Raw genomic sequence first — 20658 nt, forward strand, 5'->3', positions numbered from 1 at the left:
AGCTAACATATAATCTTAGTTAAGAAAAAAATTCAGACAATGTAGAATATAAGAAGCAGAGTGCCATCTTCAACTCTTCTCAGAACCTCAATTTTATGCCCTATCTCAGAGATTAAATGCTGTTAAATATTTATTTTTGCAGTATGTGTATAATACAAATGTATTTGTATTACATAAAGCTTTTTGATAAGTTTCACATGAATGCTAGCACATTACACATAGTGGTCTGCAACTTTTTTGTCTAGTTTATTATGTTTGTTGGTTTTATTTGTTTATTATGAACATTTTTAGGGTACATACATGAAGAATCTACCTCATTTTTGTATTGTTTTTGAGAATCCAGAGAATAGACATACCATAATTTAATTAACCATTTTCTGTTAGTGAACAGTACATCAGAGAACATATCTGTATATTCCCATTTGTGCGTGCATAGCAGAATCCTAGAAGCTGATTTGCCAGGGTAAAGGACATATCTTTTTTTTTTAATGCATCATTTTAAACTGCTTTTTATATTTTTTTTCTATGCTTAGTACACATGGGAGTACCTGTTTAATCTTCACCTAAACCAAAAGTAGTAACAACAGCAATAATAATAATGCATAGTCTTTTTTTTTTTTTTTTTTTTTTCCCTGAGATGGAGTCTTGCTCTGTCACCCAGGCTGGAGTGCAGTGGCACAATCTCTGCTCACTGCAAGCTCCATCTCCCGGGTTCACGCGATTCTCCTGCCTCAGCCTCCCAAGTAGCTGGGACTACAGGAGCCCGCCACCACACCCGGCTAATTTTTTGTATATTTAGTAGAGACGGGGTTTCACCGTGTTAGCCAGGATGGTCTCAATCTCCTGACCTCGTGATCCACCCGCCTCGGCCTCCCAAAGTGCTGGAATTACAGGTGTGAGCCACCGCACCCAGCCGCATAGTCTTTTAAAATTTGTACCTCTCAGATTATTGACAAGGCCAATTCATCCCCTGTGAGGTATCCTTTGCTCATTCGCACTAGTGAAAATTTTTGTTTATTTGTTATGGGTTTGAGGGGCTTTTTGTTTGCTTAGTCTTTTGCTTGGCACTTCGTATCTAATAACTCTTTGTTCATTTGGTGCTTTTTACATATATACATATATGTTAAGCAATAATTGATCAATTTATTGGACTTTTAACTTTTATATAGTCAAATCTGCCTATATTTTCCATTATGGGGAATTTTCTTGAGATCTGGTGTTTGTTAGCCCCTCACTCCCAACTAGAGTTCATTTTTCTTATGTGAGCTAAATGTGTGCTGGGACATTTGGCTCAAATGTGTCCTAGCACACATTTAGCTCACCTAAGACAAATAGACAAATAGTTGGGAATGAAGGGCTAATATGTAAGACCTTATTCACAGAGAATAATAATCTGTTGAAGTCAGATTTTATGTTAAGTGTTGCACCTGTGAATACAATCTGACTTCTGGCTTATTGAAATATTTTCCCAGTCTTTGGCTTTTAATAGTTTTATTATATTATGCCTAGTTGACTTTATTTTTACTTCTCTTAAGTGGGTTGATGACTTTCTGAATTTATTTCTGCATTATCTTTCATTTGTTTTGGAAAGTTCTTAACCATTATCTCCTCACCTATTGCTTTTGTCACTTTTGCTCTCTCCTCTACTTTTGTGACTCCAATTATATTGCATGGCACTTTCTCATTGTATTGTATATGCCTTTTACTCTTTTGCTTTTAATGTGTTTTTCTCTCTCTGGATAATTTTGTTTCTCACATTCTGCAGTTTACTTTCTTTTTTCAGCTTTATCAAATGATCCTTAAATCCATAAAATTTTTAATTTCAGTCACTACATTCCAATTCTGGAATTTCCATTTCATTCTTTTTTATAGTTTCATATCTTTGCAAAAATTGTTATTAAGTACAAAGGTTATAATTACAGTCAGCCATCCATATCCATGGGTTCTGCATCCATGGATTCAACCAAGTGATCAAAAAAAAAAAAATGGATGGTTTCATCTGTACTGAACATATAGAATTTTTTTGGTCATTATTCCCTAAACAGTGCATCATAACTATTTACATAGTATATATATAGTATTAGATATTGTAAGTAATCTAGAGATTATTAAAGCATATGGTAGGATTGTATAGGTTGTGTGCAAATGCTGTATTATTTTTTATGTAAAGAATGTGAGCATCCATGAATTCTAGAATGATCATGCAACCTATCCCTCACAGATACTGAGAGACAACTATAATTTAAAGTCTGTGTCTAAGAATTCCAAAGTGTAACCACTGGGTCTGTTTAGACTGATTTTCTTGCATGTGGTCTTAATTCCTCATATGCACGCAAATTTTTTGTGTGCCAGTCAGGTATTTGCAAAATTGTTTGCAGAATATTTTGATGCATCTGATCACAATATTAAAAATCTCAGAGAATATTTACAATTCCTTCTTTCAGACTCCAGGTAGCATTAGCAATTCAAAATCACCTGAGTCCTATTTCAGAGACTGAGATAATTTGATACTAAACTGTAGTTTCCTGAGGGCCTGCCTATTTCTGATTTGCCCTCTGCAGTATAGCTGTTCAGAGTCCCAACTCAAAGCAAGGAAGATTTACAAAGATCCTAATTTCCAATTCCAGCACCCTATTCCCACAAAGTTCTTAACACTGTTGCTATGTTTTTCTGCCAGCTCTTCCAGCATAAGCAAACAACCTCAAGGGGAAATTAGCTGAAATTGCAGAAGTTACTTTCCTGAGCCTCCAACTTCCTCCTGATACTCACCTATAGTTTTTCACCATCTTATTAATAATCCAGTGCCTTCAAACAGATGTTTTTTATCTTTTGTCCAGACTTTTGGTTGCTTTCAAAAGAAAGGTTGGTCGGAATTATCTCCATCTTTATTATTAGCAGAAGTTCCCTATATTATACCTTTACATTAAGATAATAGGGAAAGTTGGATAGATTATCTCAAAACATATATATTGTATGTACACATATATATTCTTTTTCATTTAATAAAGCATGTGACCTGACCTACTTGCGATCTCTGGAGAGCAAAACTTAAGTTTTTTTCAGATTCTCTTATACCTTTTGGGCGTAATTCTTTTTTTATAATGTACTCAAGATGTTAGAAAGGAAATAGGATTTTAACACCAAGATCGAGAAATACTGACCACCTGCTATATGATGCTCATTATTCCTTATTTAAAAATCTGTATTTCACATACAGTATAATTGCATAGACTATACTTGTCAACAATAAAACAAAAGAATTTACTTGACTCTTAATTCCTTCTCATAGTATTTTTGAAGGAAAGACTTGAAGCCATGTTACATTTTATAATTACGTATTTTCTCTTGAAAACATATTAGAAGGTGGGTTTTGTTTTTATAAAGTTTTGTTCTTGGCTTGTTACTTTACTATTTCATTCAAATTATTTTAGAGATGAACTATTTATTTATTATGTATTTTCCATTTCATGAATTATGTGTGTTGTATACATGATGAATAGTGTCAAGGGGGAATAATAGGAACGGTGTTTATAAGTGAGTTCAAGTGCCTTAGGGACCTTTAAAAGTATTTACTAGATTAACTATATTCTTTTTACTTAAATACACACACATGCAGTGCTTTTAAGAATCTGGGGCAGGCACAGTGGCTTATACCTGCAATCCCAGTATTTTGGGAGACTGAGGCAGGCTGATTGCTTGAGCCAGGAGTTCAAGACCAGCCTGAGCAACATGGCGAAACCCTGTCTCTACAAAAAATGCAAAACTTAGCCAGGCATGGTGGCCCATGCCTGTAATCCTAGCTACTTGGGAGGCTGAACTAGGAGGTTCACTTGAGCTTGGGAAGTTGAGGCTGCAGTAAGCTGAGATTGCACCATGGCACTCCAGCCTAAGCAACAAAGCAAGACTCTATCTCAAAAAAAAAAAAAAAATCTGATGAGATTAACTATAATGAATGTAGGCTATACTCTATTGTTGGGCATTTGGGTTGTTTAATAAATTTTCACTATTATTGCAAGGAATTTTTTAGTAAGCGAATATGTATATTTATCTTTGTACTCATATCTGATTATCCCTACAATAAATTCTTTAGAAGTAAAATTTCTGGCTCAAGATAAATTATGCAAACATTATGCAAAATTTGCAATATATATTGTCAAGTAACTCCCCTCCTTTAGGTGATTTTAACCCCCATCCAGCAGTATAAATGAATGAGCTTTTTTTTGTTTTAGCCTCACCAGCTTTTGGTGTTAAAATATTTTTAATTTCTGCTTTTAGTAAATCAATTACAAACATGTATATAAGCACAAAGAATACTATCAGTACCATATGTCCAACACACCTAACTTTAAAACTTATCAGCTCATGTCTAATCTTGAAAACCCATCTGCTTTCCTCCATCCCAGCTCTTACACTAGATTATTTTAAAGTAGATCTCAGACGGCACATCATTTCTTCCATTTACATCAAGTATGTATAAAAGAAAAATGTCATCAAATATCTAATGTGTCCAAATTTCCCCCATTGTCTCATAAATTGTTTCTATGATTTGTTTGAATTAAGATCCAAACAAGGTTCAGGCCTCTGCAGTCTTTTTTAATCTTGGACACTCTCTCCCACTTCTGTCTTTGCTAATTTTTAGGTTGGGGCAGAAGTAATTGTGGTTTTCATCATTGAAAGTAATGGCAATGCTTCTTGATACTTTGCCAATAGTCATAAATACTATCTTTTTTCCATTTTCATTACTAATATAGTTGAGTGTGTTTTTTTTAATTGAAGACTCTTTTTTCTGTGAATTGCCCAGCCATCCTTTGTACATTTTTCTGATATAGTCATCTTTTTCAACAATGGTTACTTTTTTACAAGATCTTAAATGTAGGTTGTTTTTTTTTATTCATTCAACAGTATTTAACTTATAGCAGTATTTCAGGCACTTGTCTGATGATAGGGATCAAAGTATGAAACAAACTCCACCACCCTCAAGGAGCTCACTTCTAGTAGAGAAAGACAATAATATAGTAAATAAATTAAACAGAATGCTAGAAGGTACTACATGCTATGAGAAAGAAATAAAGGGAGTTCAGGAGTGTGGCCAGGGAGGAGAGAGATTGCTATTTTCAATAGCATGGTCAGGGAGGATCTCACTGATTAAACTTGAAGGAGTTCACAGGATTAGCTGTATGAATATCTGGGAGAAGAAACTTTTTTAGGTAGAGGGACACAATCACAGTGCAAAATCTCTAACATAGGAATTTGCCTGACATATTCAAAGGCTGATGAGGATACATAACTGGTACAAAGAAAAAGAGAATGAAAGTAGTGAGGAGATCAGAGAGATAAAGGGAAGGAATGCAGATCACATAGGGCCTCCTAGGTTACTATAAAGGACTTAATTAGTCTTTTACTCTGAATAAAACAAGGAGCCATGACATGGTCTGAGCAGAAATGTAACATATCTCAATTGTGGTCTTAAATAATCTCTCTGACTGCTGTGGTGAGAATAGATTATACTATGGCAAGGGCTGAAACATGAGGAGGCTACTAGAATAACCCAAGCAAAAAATGGTGATGATTCAGACCAGGATAATAGCAACGGAGCTGGTGAGAAGTGGTCAGATTCTAAAATGTTTTGAAGGTAGAGCCAGCAAGATTTCGAAGAAAATTAGATTTGTAATAGGAGAGAAAGAAATACCTAAGATTGAATCTAAAATTTTTGAACTTAGCATCTAAAAGAATTGAGTCACCTTCAGAGAGATAAGGAAGACTTCAGATGGAGTAGGTATACAGGGTGGAGGTTGTAGAAAATTAGGAGTTCTGTTCTAGGCATGTTAAATTTGTCTAAGATACATCCAAGTGGAGACCTCATGTAGGCAGTTAAGAATCTGAAGTTCAAGAGAGAAGTCTAAGCTAAAATATAAATTTTTGAGAGTTGTTAACATTTAGATGATATTTAAAGCCATAGGACAGGATGAAATCACTAAGGGATATTGACTTTTTTCCTGTAATATACATAGTATAACTATACCCTTCAAGTTTTACCACTTATTCTTGCTTTTGTTTGAGGTTTCCTTTTTAATGCTGAAAGTTAAAACATTTATGTATTAAAATAGCTTTTTTCTCTCTCTCAATGCCTTCGGGATCTTTCCTCAAAAGGCCTTTCCATTCATAAGTTTTTAAATTTTCCTTTCCACTTTCTCCTAATTTGTGTTGATGTTAAATGATAGGCAAGAATCTAAATTTATTTTTTCCAAGGAGACTAACATTCTTATATAGATATATTGGCAATGCATCCTTACAGCAACTGTGTTTTTTGTACAATAAGTAGTCATATATAATTCTGTTTACTCGATTTCTACTCTATTGTTTCGCCTGTTTGTCTGTCTTAGGGCCAGTAGCTATTATTTTAATATGTATACTTCAGAGTATTTTTTTATACAGTATGCTAGCCCTTCTTCATTATTCTTTGTCTGAAAAATATTCTTTGCTTTGTCTAGGAAATGAATATCAGAATAATTTCCAGTTTCAAGGAAATGAAATTTTTTTAATTCATAAATTGACTTCATATATTTCCAATATCAAATCTTCTTACTCTAGAATAGTTTGTCTCTCTATATTCATATCTTTTTGTATGTTCCTCAGCAAAGTTTCAGAGTTTTCTTCATAAGTGTTTTATAAATTTGAAGAGATTGTTAGATACAATATTTTGTATTTTTGTGACATAGACTACTTGTTACTTTTCTTAAATTAATAAGCCTAAATTCTTATGCAGGAAGAAGCTAATTTTGTACATTTTATGAATTTTAATTATTTTCTAATAACTGGACTTGATTTTTGGATAGATATTTATTTGACTTGAAATCTTTACCTCCAAACAAGTGTATTGACTAACAGTAAAATATGTACCTATTTTGGGGTCTGGAAAACAGATAGCACACTCACTGAGTGTAGTGCAAGACGGGGGTGCTGACAGCACGATTTATTTATGGAACTGATAAAATTTCTGACATTAAATGAAAAGTCAAGATTTCCTCATTATCCATCTGGAAACTCACATTTGGTAATATTTCTGTCTGTAACCTTTCCTTTTTTAAAATTTTGCACCCAATGTCGGTGATTTTATCTTAAAGTACAATAAAAGATACTAGGAGAACCAGTCTCTTATATAGTACCGATATTCTCATTGAATATGGAGTTCACACATAAGCTTAAGTTTCCCCTAAAATTACTTGAATCCAGGGAAATTTCATTTGAACAGGAAATCTCTATACTAATTTCTCATATAACAAATATAAAGCAGAAAATGTTAATAAACCAAATCTTCTATATTTTTTCCATTTGGCAACAAAATTTAATCATGAAACAATGGAAATCATGCTTGTAGACCTAAATACGTTTTGTTTGACTCATTGTCCCCATGTACATAAGACAGTATTTAGTTATTCATCTATAGATGCAAATATTACTGTGAACTAAAAGGTTCTTTGTATTGTCCCTTTTCCATCTTTGGTAAGTATAAATACTGGGAAAATGAGACTGAGAGAGAAACATGGTATCTGCTATTTCCCACAGAGAAATATCAAAAGGTTACAGGTTGATTTATTATTCAAACTGCTGGATTAATTTAAAGGACTATAATAGTTCTCTATGTATTAGGATAATAGTTCCCTACATATTAGGGAACTAATACGTAGGGAAGTATTATACATCCCTAACCATGATAATGTCTCGTAAGTGTATTATAAAATGTTTATTAGTTTGATTAATTTAGTGGTACCTTATCTTATATTAGTTTGGTTAATTTAATGGTACTTTATCTTAGAAGTTTACATATCTTATAAATAGTAAAAATTCATTTACCTGTATCATTTGCAACTATGAATTCCATGAGTCATAAGGCTGTTAAAAAGAATCCAGATTTATGATGAGTACACTAATTGTATCAATCGTTTGTAGCCTAGAAGTGTTTATTGAAATGCATACATTAATATTTGATTTCACTTTAGAACTTTGCCAACTAATTTTGATTTAGCATAGTTTCCCAGAATTTCTCCTCACGTACATATTAACAGGAGTGCTTGCTTGCAAAAGAAGAATCCTTGCCGTCGTTTTGTACCAAACCTCAATTAAATCTAATCGCATTCATCAATGTCTCCCTGTCATGAACCCTACTTTGCAGGCTATGACTCATGTTTGCTAAATACTGCAATCTTCCTTTACAATAACATACAGCTCCGTAAATCTTTTAACGTTTGCAGTCTTAAACTTTTGATAAATTAGTTCCTCTGGGTAAAATCATTCAGAACACATGATATGGCATATCAAAAGATGACCCCAAAAGTCCTGCCCATTTTTAAGAGAGGGATTTTTAGCGCATTAGTAATAAATTATCTAGCCTCTTTATTTTATGTAAAGGAACCATCTGTGAAGTATTTCAAAAACCTGAAAAATAAAGGTAAAGCCCCCTCTACTTAAGAAACCACATGAATTGCCATTTAGTAGTTGTGTTTTAGAGATTTACTTAAAACAAAGACAGAAAAAAGATGTTTCTTAATTTATCTTAAAATATTTTTAGAAAAATTGCCATAAGAAAGGAATAATGTAGTGACATCTAAACTAGTTTTAATTTCTCTTGTCTCTCCACTGCAGTCTACACTTCACATTGCCAACAAAGTGATCTTCCTAATAAAGTGTAGACCTCTCAGAAGGGTCTTCAAAGGCTTTCCAAGTCCAGTGTCAAGCTATAGGCATACTTTGGTCCAGCACCTGGTATGCCAACCTTCTGTTAACATGATTTCTGTTTCTGGCCTCTGCAATTTCCAGGCTTTTCCATCAATTTCAAATGCTGCTTTCTCTACCTCCATCGCACTTCTTGGCCTAAATCTTTCTTCACAATGAGAATCCAATTCAGATACTTCCTTCTTTATTAAACCATCCTTTTAATGGATCATCTTTCCTTTGCCTGCATATATTTCTTTGTATTCCCATGGCTTTTAAGTTTTTTATTCCTTTCACTAGTGTTTTAACCTTATTACTGTCTTAGCAATAAATATTTGTTTATTTTAATTTGGAAAAAAGTCGAGCCAAAAGAAACAAGATATACTTTATTAACTTACATTAGTATTTAGTTTTAATAGCCTACTGGACTTTTTTTCTAAGCATACATTTGTGGTTTGCTTTTTTAAAACAAAAACAATGGAATCTATTATACATATAGTTGATAACCAGCCTCTTGTTCACTGAACCACTTGCTGTAGACACATTTTCCTATCAACAAATATGAATTTAAGTCATTTTTAGTAACTGCATATTATATTTACCTAATCTCCTGCTAATTAACATTTAGTTTGTTTCCACTTTATTGTTATAAGCAACGCCCCACTAAATGTCTGTGCATGTATATTTATTTTGCAACTTGCCTAATTATTTCCTTAGGCTAAGCCCCTAGAAGAAGAATAGCTTAATCAAACAGTATGTATATTTTAAAAGCATTTGATATGCATTGTCAGATTCCCCACCCCCAGAACTATTAAAACTGTAGTCTACCATTTTAAGTGGGTAATGAAGGTGAAGGTGAACAGTTTTTCATGTGCTTTTTGTCTAATTGTAAGTTGTTCTGAATTAACTACCTCTTCCTTTGCCTTATTTTGCTCTTATCTGTTTTATTTTGTAAGAATTATTTCTCTCAGAGACAGACCAGCCAAGCTATATACACATATGTACATAGACATACATACACACACATACACAAGCTCTAAATCCTTTGCCAAATGTGTTACATGTATCTTTTTCTCTCTTATTCATGGTTGGTTTTGATTTTGATGTAACCCAATTTTAAGTTATGAAGATATTCAGATTTTATTTGCTTACTTTCTCTTTTCAGTAATAATAGGCGATAGCATTTCATTTTGGGAGCAATGAAGTAGTATGTTGCCACCTATTCATATTTTTGAGTCTGCGAAGAAAGTTTTATTTTTTTAAATATCCATTATGTTAATTATATGTGTTATTACTGTGTATTACTTGCATTACTTTTTACCTGACTTCTACCTGGAAAATAAGAAACATGACTCCAACTCTGGCAACAACAAATATAATTGCTATCATGACTCTGAACATGTCATTTTCTTGCTGTGAGCAATGAATTATAAAATAATGAAGTTTAAATAAACACTAAAACCATCTAGTACTAAATTCCATTTGTGTGTATAAGATGATCCCCATTGTAACTTTCCTGGTGGCCAGTGGTTAGAACCACTCTTTTAAAGTACAGATTCAGTGAAAAATAGATATAGATTGTTAAACTATATAATTCCCATGACATAGAAATGTCATAGTTAAAGTAAGTAAAGGCCTTATCTTACTTGAGCCTTTCAGTTTTTGCTACTAGGAAGCATTTGTGTGTAAGTTTATTCCTTTTTTCTTATAGTAGTGATGGACTAAAACCAAACATTTGGTTTAAAATTATTTGGATTTGACTTGTCATTGAAAACTGTTTTAAGGACATTTCCAACATTTCTTAAAACTATTGTTAGGAAGATATAAAATTACTGGGGATTTATCTTTTTTTATTGGAATATATGCTGGATGATTATATATAACAAACTTACAGTATTTACAATATTTCTTTTTTTTTTTTTTTTTTTTTTTGAGACAAAGTTTTGCTCTTGTTGCCCAGGCTGGACCGCAATGGCATGACCTCAGCTCGCGGCAACCTCCGCATCCCAGGTTCAAGTGATTCTCCTCCCTCAACCTCCCAAGTAGCTGGGATTACAGGTGCCCGCCACCATGCCCGGCTAATTTTTTTGTATTTTTAGTAGAGAAGGGGTTTCACCACGTTGACCAGGCTGGTCTTGAACTCCCGACCTCAAGTGATCCACCCCACCTCAGCCTCCCAAAGTGCTGGGATTATAGGCATGAGCCACTGTACCCAGACAGTATTTACAATATTTCTAAACAGTATGCTATACTGCTGTTTCTTGATTCATTAGTGTTTAGATGTTGTAACTTCTAATCATGAGAGCTGAAGAATTAGCTCACTTGCAACACCACCACCTTATTTCTTCTCTGGTTTTGCTAATGTATTTTAGTAGGATCAGATAAGAAGTGACATGTGTATGTTATATAATATATATATAAAGTATATAATTTCACATTATATTTATACATATGTTAATATGTGTAACATTTAATTTTAGGGCCTACTTAAGGAAATATTTTATAATTAAATAAAACATTATTAAAAACATCTATTAGAAGTAAGAATATACTGCCATTTTTTAAAACTAACTTTAGGAAAACAGACATGAAGCAATCTCTTCCCCTCCCCCCCCCGCCTTTTTTTTCTGCTTTCTACTGGAAATATTTCACAGTCCTCAGCCAAATCTGTGAGATAGACTTCCTGGAGAATTGAAATATTTGAAAGATGCAAATACCGAAGTAGACTAGATTGTGCTTATAGGTAGACTTAAGTAGCTTAAAGAGCAATACCACCAATAAATACATTTGTACATGTTTCTCTTGAGGTATAGGCAGTCAATTTATCAAACATTTTTCAAGTCTTTCTTATGTACTTCATCAGATTCTCCTATGTTTTACTGTCAAAATCAAAATACCCAATTTATTGCTTTTATTACACTACCATTCATCAATTATATATCTTAAAATCCTACACATTTGAGAGATAGTGAATGGCAGATGAATATCCAAATTTTGTTTACTTTTTTAACCACTTAACCACTCACCAAATATTTATTTATAATTTTTATAACCACTTAGCAAATGTAATTTAGTTTGTCATGCCAATTAATTATGTTTCTTTATGATTTCACTGTTTTTGTTTTTATTTTTAGCTGTGGTTTTATTAATAGCAAATTTAATACTCTATAATGCTGTACAAGTACACAATGTTAATATACTTACGTTGTAACAGATTGTTTTAGAATCTGGATTATTAATGATGAAAATATTTGTATTTCTTCTCCATCTAATCCATGATTTCAGTGCATGCATTTACAGTTAATTTTAAAAGTGTTTTTAATACTTAAAAGTCTTTTGAGAGGCTTCTAAAACTTGGCAGTCTCAACAAAATGTTTTTGTCTAACTTCCTTTTTAAGTCTGTCTTTGGACTTACAGTAAACAAACTTTTTGAAGCGGGAATCTCTAGCCATAATACAGGAACAGATGAATAGAACACTCACCACTTTATCCTGAAACGGACATTTTCAGTTTTTTATAGGATGCCTTAAAGCATCATATAAATATTTTAAAATGTTTCCTAAACTATTAATGAGTATTACAAAAACTAGAGTTGGACTTACTAAACAAAGCTCTGCTTTATAGCTATCTCCAGAAAACTAGTCAATCTGGGGGAACCTACAAATGTCAGTCTTTTTTATTTTTATGTTCCATTTACAAAGAACTTTTTAATTTCCCATTTAGGGGGTATATGGGCCTGGCTACCAGTATTATAGAGAAGTGAGAGAGAAATCAGCATAAATTTATTATTAAGAAATTATTTAATGCACCTAGTGTCAGCTGTGCATGTTGGCCCCAGTCTGCAACCTGTCCAGAGAGTAAAACTTCATGTCTTTTAATGGGATAACAAAGGAGCAGTTACCTGGCGTTGTAGGTGATGGTAATGGGGTAAGGGAGATCTGGGAATCCAACTTCCTTATACAGACTTCCAAGAATTCTCCTGTTTTAACTCCACCCTGTGCTTTCAGAGACAACCTCATGCCTTCAGTTCCTGAGATCTTCAGAAGTTTGAAAGAGCTGATTTTTTATTGGCTTCCTATCTACTACCCCAAACATTATTCCCCCTTTTTTTGGTCATTTATTATTTTACAGAGCAGGATTATATTTATTATATAAAATAATCAAATGTATAAAAAGGAAAATAAAATAATTCATTATTTTCCCAGTGAGCTATAAACCTGTGTTAACATTTTGATGAATTGGGTTATATTTCCTTCTCTGTTTTCTATTACTTTCCCCCCCTTTTTTGCTCAGGAGGTTTGTGTGCTTTGATTTGTTTTTGTTTTGTTTTGTCAAAATTGGGATCATACTGTATACTACCTCATTAATGAACATTTTTTCGTATCATCAAATAATCTATAAAATATAGTTTTAAATATCAGTGTAATTGTGGATGTTCATGTTCATTTAGTTATTTAGTCATTGCTTAAGTGATTTAATTAACTTCTATGGTAGGGGCTCAGCATTGTGTGGTGGTGAAGAACTTGGCATCTGGATTAGCAAAAAGTCTGAGTTTGTATGCCAGTTCTGTCATTTCTTTATAGATTCTTTTTATAGGTCCAGTGAGTTTTCTGTTTGCTTATTATAATTATGCTTTTTCCTGTAAAATTAAGGGGAAAAAATATATTCCTGTCCACTAATCCAACAGCCCAGGGAATGTAGAGAAGGAACCAGAGCCACAGGTAATCTCAGCTGCATGTCTGCCCCTTTGGGCAGATTTCATCCATGTGTGTATCTCATTCATGTGTGGTATAGCCACCAGTGATGGGAACAAGCCTGATAACATTGGGTACTTTCTAGTCTTTTTTTTTCCTGCACTGAAACAGCTGAGCCAGGACTGAATTTTAGAGCCTCTTAGCACTACTTTTAGTGTTCAGATGTTACCATTTTACTATATTGCATAGCTGTATCTCGCTCATTCTCCCCAACTCCCACCTACCCCATCATCCCTGGTTCTAATTTAAGGGCCTTTACTGACATCTGCCAGTGTCTTTTACTTAACTCCTTGGGATAGCACTGAAGGGTAAAGGATAGGGACTACTTTAAGTTATTCTCCTCCATGCCTTCCTTTAAGAGTCTGAGCTATACAATATTCTTCAGAAAGTCCTCTGATGTTCTGGCACTCAGATGATAATTTTTTCCCATTACCAACATTAGGTCAAGTTTACCCTTTTTTAAATGATGTGATCATTTTAAAGGGAATCTGAATGGGAGCTAGATGCCTCTATTCAGGTTATCACTTGGGTTAAAATTGTCTTTTGCAGTTAACCTTCAAATGCCTTCTTGTACTATGGATATTTCTCAAGTGTGCCAACCAAGTACTGTTTCTAGTGAGAAACTCTTCAAGCAGCCATTGTCTTTTTAAATTCCGTCCCTATCAAAAAGAAAAGATTCTAATATGTATATTCTTTTATCAAAACTCATTCAATTACAAGTTTGTATTTTGCATTTGCAAGGTTCATTAAACATGGATCAAAATGCATTGGCTCCTTTTGAAAGAATTGAATGCTATATTAACAAAATATTAGAAGAGGAGCAGTTAGGCCTTGTATCTGAAAACATAGTGTGTCTATGCCTGGAACGGTCTATAAACCTGTTTTAATTGTTTAGGAGTATCTAGAGATGAATATGCAGAGGAAGTAGGGTATCTAACCTAAAAAGAGATGCTGTTTTTAACATCATTCTACCAACTTAAATCTTACCCATTAATTGTCCTTGGTACAACTTCCTAGGAGCTGAACTTCATTTTCAGTACCGTCTCTATCTGCTACTCTTGTTCTAGGACCATTTCCTACTTATCCTTACTCCTTTTCTTTCCTTTCCCCTATGTCAGCATAATAATAACACTCATCATCTCTGAATAAGAAATTACAACCTCAAACCCCAAAGAGTTTCTGCTGCCTCAAGTCTCTATGAGTGTACAAACTAGAAAGGGAAAAATGCAGATTCCAAGACTCCTACAGTTACATGGATCAGAACTCCTGAAGAGAGGACAGAACCCCAAGCTTGATAAGTAGGAGTAGGGGGAAGGGGATGTCACAAAAAAGAATGTCAAATTTGAGGGAATGACATGCATAAATGGTTCCTGGTTTTATGGAGCACTGTCAATTCTCTTAATTTACTTATGTAGAATTAATGTATACTACTTTCTGTGAACTCTTTATTATAAGGCAGCTAATTACATACATAGATATTATAATACCCTCTCACATCTCTCCATCACTGCTCCTACCACTCTTACCCAAGCTGTCATTTCTTGCTTAAGCTATAGCAATAGCCTTGTTACTGATTTTTCTGTTTTCTCTCTTGACCATTCTTGACACAGCAAGCAAATCAATCTTTTTCCTAAACATCAATCAGATCACATTATATCCATTCCTGAAACCCTCCACAGATCTCCCTTTGCACTTGAAATAAATCAAAACCCTTGGCTTGTCCATAAATCCTAACATAAGTTACCCCTTTTGATCTCTCTAGCCTCTTCTCATTCCGCCTGTCCCTCTAACTCACAGCACTTCAATCAAACTAGCCTCTTTTCCTCGAGCTCAACAAATTCGTTGTTGCTATTGGATCTCTGCACATGCTATTTTTTCTGCCTTTTTCCCCAGATCTTCATAGAACTGGCTCCTTAGCCATTGGTCTCAGATCACATATCCCATCCTTAGAATTGTCATTCTAGCCATCATAGTTAAAACATCCTTTCTATCTCCCATCACTGTCTATTCCATTTCTCTGTTTTACTGTCTTTACAGTTAATTTATTATCATCCTAATTTATTTTATTTGTTTATTTCATCTGCCTTCTCCCCTCAAAAATGTAAATTCTTAACTATCTTGTTTACCACTGTACCTAGCATGGTATGGTAGGTACTTAATAAATAATTGGGTGGATGAACAGTGGATTCTTTTTATGCAGGTGTACTCCTCTTATATTGTTGCTTTTGTTCCATAGCTGACTACAACTTTTTTTTCATAAATAAAACATATGTTGATCCTGGATTTAAAATAGTAGTTTTTTTTTTCTTTTAAATTTTTTGACATTATGCTTCTTGTTATTATTTGGACATAAATTTCAAAAAGTCCTGTTCACTTATAAATCCCATGGGTCATAATCATTCAAGGTAATAGAAATGGAGCACACTTACAATATGTTGAGGAGTTAAAGTCCCAAGAGATGTTGCGGAAATAGCAAAATTACTCAGAAACCATAACATACATTGCTACCCACTACCTCTTATATGTAAGTATATGATACACTGAACTAGTTCCTTAAATAGACCCTAGAGAGATGTCTTTCCAAGTGACTGCCAGTCTTCCCTATTCCAGTTTGCAAGAGCGTGCCTTATAACAATGCATTTTTAATTTCCTATTCCCTTCTGTGTAGCACCCACATTGCTAGGGTATTTTATTGACTATCATCATCTATATGGTCTCTTGTTCTGCAAGGCACAGCCTGCAACTTTGTGATTCATTTTCTCATTTTATGGGGCCTTTCTAAAGGAATTATAATCTGCCTCCAAGTTCCTTCTTATCACTTCTACTCTATAAGTACAAGAATTATGGAATATTGTTAGATAGTGTTTTCTAATCAGGGCTGAATCAGGGGAAACTACAACTGTCCCATGCCTGCTCTTCTGGAAATTTACTGTACACCCTTTTCCTCTAATGGAAAAGTACAGCAGATCTCTTTTATAGACATAGACTTAACATATCCAAGAGCTCTTATAGCGTATTAAACTTTCTGATCCCCCAACTCAACCCTCTCCAGTTGCCATACCCACATAAAGTTCTTCATTACCTAACTTAGCTAAAGGATAATAATTATTTATTTATTATGTAATTGTATTTATATATTCTAAAACTTGGATTCAAAGTAAAATTTAGTTGTTTATTCTTTTAGCTTTCATTAAGTGGGGTCATTATCCTTTTATGTTTATAGTTACAGAAGGTTGACTTAAATTTTTATTTAAATCTTTAAATTTTGTTTTTGCTCTGGTTAGCTCCTGAAGCTTTCTAAGCAACTAATCAGCCTAAGTAGTTCTGAAATGACCATCTGCCTTCTGCCCTTTTATTTTTTCTGAACTTAAGGAGAATGAAAAGAACTCTTTAGATTTATATCATATACATGCTGTGTGTCTGTAGCATCTCTTCTTCTAGGCCCAGTAAAACACTTGTATGTAAATCCACATTAACTACCACATCTCCATGCTATTCCTTCAGCTTATATTCTGCCAGGAGAGCAGGATTATAGCTAAAGATATATCATTGTAACACCACTATTCCTTTTACTAACAAATTGTTAGTCGGTCTGATCATACCAAATTTGATGTCGGGTGTATGCTTAGATTATCCCAGAGGACACATGGTTATTTCTTCAGTGTTCTACCGGAAGACTGTGATTTTTATCACTCTTTACTAGCAGTAGGGAAAATGTGGTCCACCATCATGGGAATTTGCACAGTTGCCACTCCCAGAGATTATACCTTCTAAGTATGTCTTTAAAAAAATAATGACTCTGTATAATTCTTGTCCCTTGAGATTTCATGTTCCATTGTGTCTTAAAGTTTAAAATGTTATTATAAGGTCTGCATTTGCAAATAACATACATACCTGTTTCAGTAATACCTGTGGTTTATATTATTCATCAGCCTTGATAAACCGGCTATCTTATAAACTGAAAGTGAAGCATTGTTTGAAATATATGTTTTAGAGATAACAGTAAGTTAGTTTTTGATGATTGGAAAGTAAATTACAACTTTCCCTGTAAAAGATGTAATATTAACAGTTGAAACATATTTGCATTTCCAGAGCCTTTCTTTGAACCCTTATTGTATAATCCTATCCGTATATAAAAAGGTAATATCCTCTTTTTTCTAGGGGATATTAATGCCCACACTGCTTAAGTGAGTTGCCCAAGGTCACTCGGTGAGCTGTTGGTGGAGCCAGAAATAGAATCCAAGTCTCCTAACTCCCAGTTCAGTCCTCTACCCTCCATGTAGTTTTCTATCCTCTATACCCCTGCTGCCTCTCATGGGAAAAGAAGTTAATCTTCCAGCTATTAATAGCCACCAAATTGGTGGTAGCAGCACAGTGGAGAAAAGTAACTGTCTTTACACTGCAGCATTAGTATAAAAATATCTGGTAATGGAAAATTTGACAAATGTCATGTTAAAGGGAGTGGAAAATTATTTTAAGATCTGGATCTCATTTATCTAGTTCTCAGAAAAGTAAAATTCCTTAGTAGAACAGGGATCATATTTTTCTTCTGTTTTTAAATTTTGTTTCCTAGAGGGTAATTGTCAACCTAGCCATAGCAGAACATGTTGTCAACTAATATAATAAGAATAGTGCATGTACTGTTGCTGATTGCTTTAAGTGTATTTTCTAACTTGGTTGAAAGTTTGAATAGCTTTATTGAAATGCGTAACACTTATCTTATTCTGCTTTGAATGTTCTTTAAGTTAGTATTATATAGTATAGTAAAGATCAACTAGGAATTTTACTTCATGATTAGACAACATGAATGGAAATACACATTATAGTTTCTTCCATTGACAGTACACTCCAAGCAAAGGTATTCCATGTCAGACACCATGAAGTTCACCAGAATAGAGTAGGTAAAGTAGAAAAACGTTAATTGAAAAATATAAGATAATCACACTGAAGTTGATCACGTGTATTGTTACATATGTCATTATTTGGGGCATTGATAAAAGGTGTTTGCCAGATGTTTGTGTTTTTAAATGTTAAGCATTAAATATTAAATCTAGTATTGTGGGGTAATAAGTTCTAATGAAACAATTTGTTTCTTAATTTTGGACCAAGGACCAAGAATTCCCCAACTAAAAATATCAGCATATTTTGTTTCTATTTAAAGATTACTAAAAAGTCTTTAATAAGAAGGATAATATGAACAGAATTATGTTTTAACTATAAGGAGAACAAAGACAGAATTGGTAGAGATTGGGAAATCAAGGGAAAAGGAAAAGGTTAAAAAAAAATGTAGTAATTTGGAACCCAGGTGACAGAGAAGGTAAATGGTAAAAGGATAATTAGAAATATGAGAAACAGTGTAGAACAAGACACCTAGAGGGTCAAGTACAGCTCCTTAGGGAAATGTGTACACTTACTGGATGGAAGAAGAATAACAACACAGATGTTAGAATAGTACAGATATAATTTTGAAAAGCTACAGGAGTTGTCAGATAAGGCTGAGAAAGATCATCAGAGTTGGTGACCTTTTGACATTTGGGAGACTGACTTCACCAGAGTGATGAGAGTGAAAGTACTCTGAACTCTTTGAATTATTTCATTTATCTTTAGTATTAAATCTTGTTTTTGCAAACCTCTGAGTTATGTATGATATAGGAGACAAATAGTTAACTAGAATGCTTAATTGACTACAGTTTTTATCTCAATATCCTGGGGACAGGCAAGTTGATTCCAGGAACCCTCCCAGATACCAAAATCCATGGATACCCAAGTCCCTTACATAAAATGGCATAGTATATAGCCTACACTTATCCTTCTGTGTACTTTAAATCATCTCTAGATTACTTATAATGTCTAGTACAATAAAAATGCCATTAAATGGTTGTTATACTGTATTTTTTTATTGTTTATTATTTTGGTTTATTTGTTTGTTTGTTTTGTGAATATTTTCAGTCTCTGGTGAGTTGAATCCACAGATGCAAAATCTGCAGCTACCGAGGGTCAACTGTGTATACCTGACACTGTAACAGAAACAATGCTTTCATTCACCCAGAATTTTACTGGTTATTGCCATTCTTGTTCATTTAAAGTAGACTTCCACTCAATTAGTAATAAACTGATCACTGACACCCAAACCCTAGCATCACCAAGTATACTCATGTAACAAACCTACACATGTACCCGCAAATCTAAAAAACAAAACAAAAGTAATAAACTGGTAATATTTTACAATGGAACAAGTGTTAACCTCTGTGCCTATAAAAGTTTAATACTGTTTTCATCTTAAACGCAAATCAAACGTGAAAGCTAGAAATTGTGAATTTTCTTGGAATTGATTAGTAATTTGTTTCCAAATTACCTAATATCTCAAGAAAGCTATACCTAAAAATTAATATTGATATTAGCAATGTATTCATTTGCTGTTATAGAATTTCTTTATAATGAGTTTATCTTTATTTAAAGTTTTTAGCAGTAAACTGTTATATTTTCCTTTCCAACTTATATTTTTCAGATTTTTATCAATTGGCATAAAAATACCTTATTATTCAAGTTTGTTCATTTTAAAAGTAATGGGGGTTATTTAAAAAAAAAAAAAACAAAAAACTAGGAAACATTATTGAGTGTCTTTAATTTTTTTGAATAGGCTCATCTTCAAGTGGATCTAATCTGGTTAAGACTCCCACACAAAAAAGAACTCGGAGAAAACTAATGCCATCTCCCTTGAAAGGACAGCATACTCTAAAGTCTCCACCATCTCAAAGTGTGCAACTCAATGATTCTCTTAGCAAAGAACTTCAGCCTATTGTGTATACACCAGAAGACTGTAGAAAAACTTTTCAAAATCCGTCTACAGTAACCTTAATAAAACCATCATCGTTTACTACAAGTTTTCAGGCTATCAGCTCAAATATAAACAGTGATAATTCTCAGAAAATGTGTGAAGTAGCTATCCCTCATAACAGAAGAAAAGAATGTGGACAGGAGGACTTGGACTCTACATTTACTATATGTGAAGACATCAAGAGCTTGAAGTGTAAATTACCCAAACAAGAATCACTACCAAATGATAACAAAGACATTTTACAACGGTACAAAAAAATAATATTTGCCAATTCTTTTTTTTTTTAAATAGACTTTCAACTATTAGTTGAGGTTTATTTCATAAACCAAGTGTGCCATTTTGATTATAAAACAA

The 20658-nt window shown here is 33.5% G+C and overlaps 1 protein-coding gene across 5 annotated transcripts in view; it reads left to right on the plus strand.

Annotated features, from left to right (window-relative positions):
- KIF18A (kinesin family member 18A) overlaps positions 1-20658 on the plus strand; it is an 85042-nt gene that overhangs the window by 52532 nt on the left and 11852 nt on the right. For all 5 annotated transcript variants that reach the window (XM_015434961.4, XM_005578343.5, XM_065528361.2 and 2 more), the window contains exon 14: positions 20107-20551. In XM_015434961.4, coding sequence (XP_015290447.3) covers positions 20107-20551 — 445 coding nt within the window. The remainder of the gene's footprint in view (positions 1-20106; positions 20552-20658) is intronic.

The sequence above is a fragment of the Macaca fascicularis genome, chromosome 14 (genome assembly GCF_037993035.2).
Source record: "Macaca fascicularis isolate 582-1 chromosome 14, T2T-MFA8v1.1".
In the NCBI taxonomy this organism is placed as follows: Eukaryota; Metazoa; Chordata; class Mammalia; order Primates; family Cercopithecidae; genus Macaca; species Macaca fascicularis.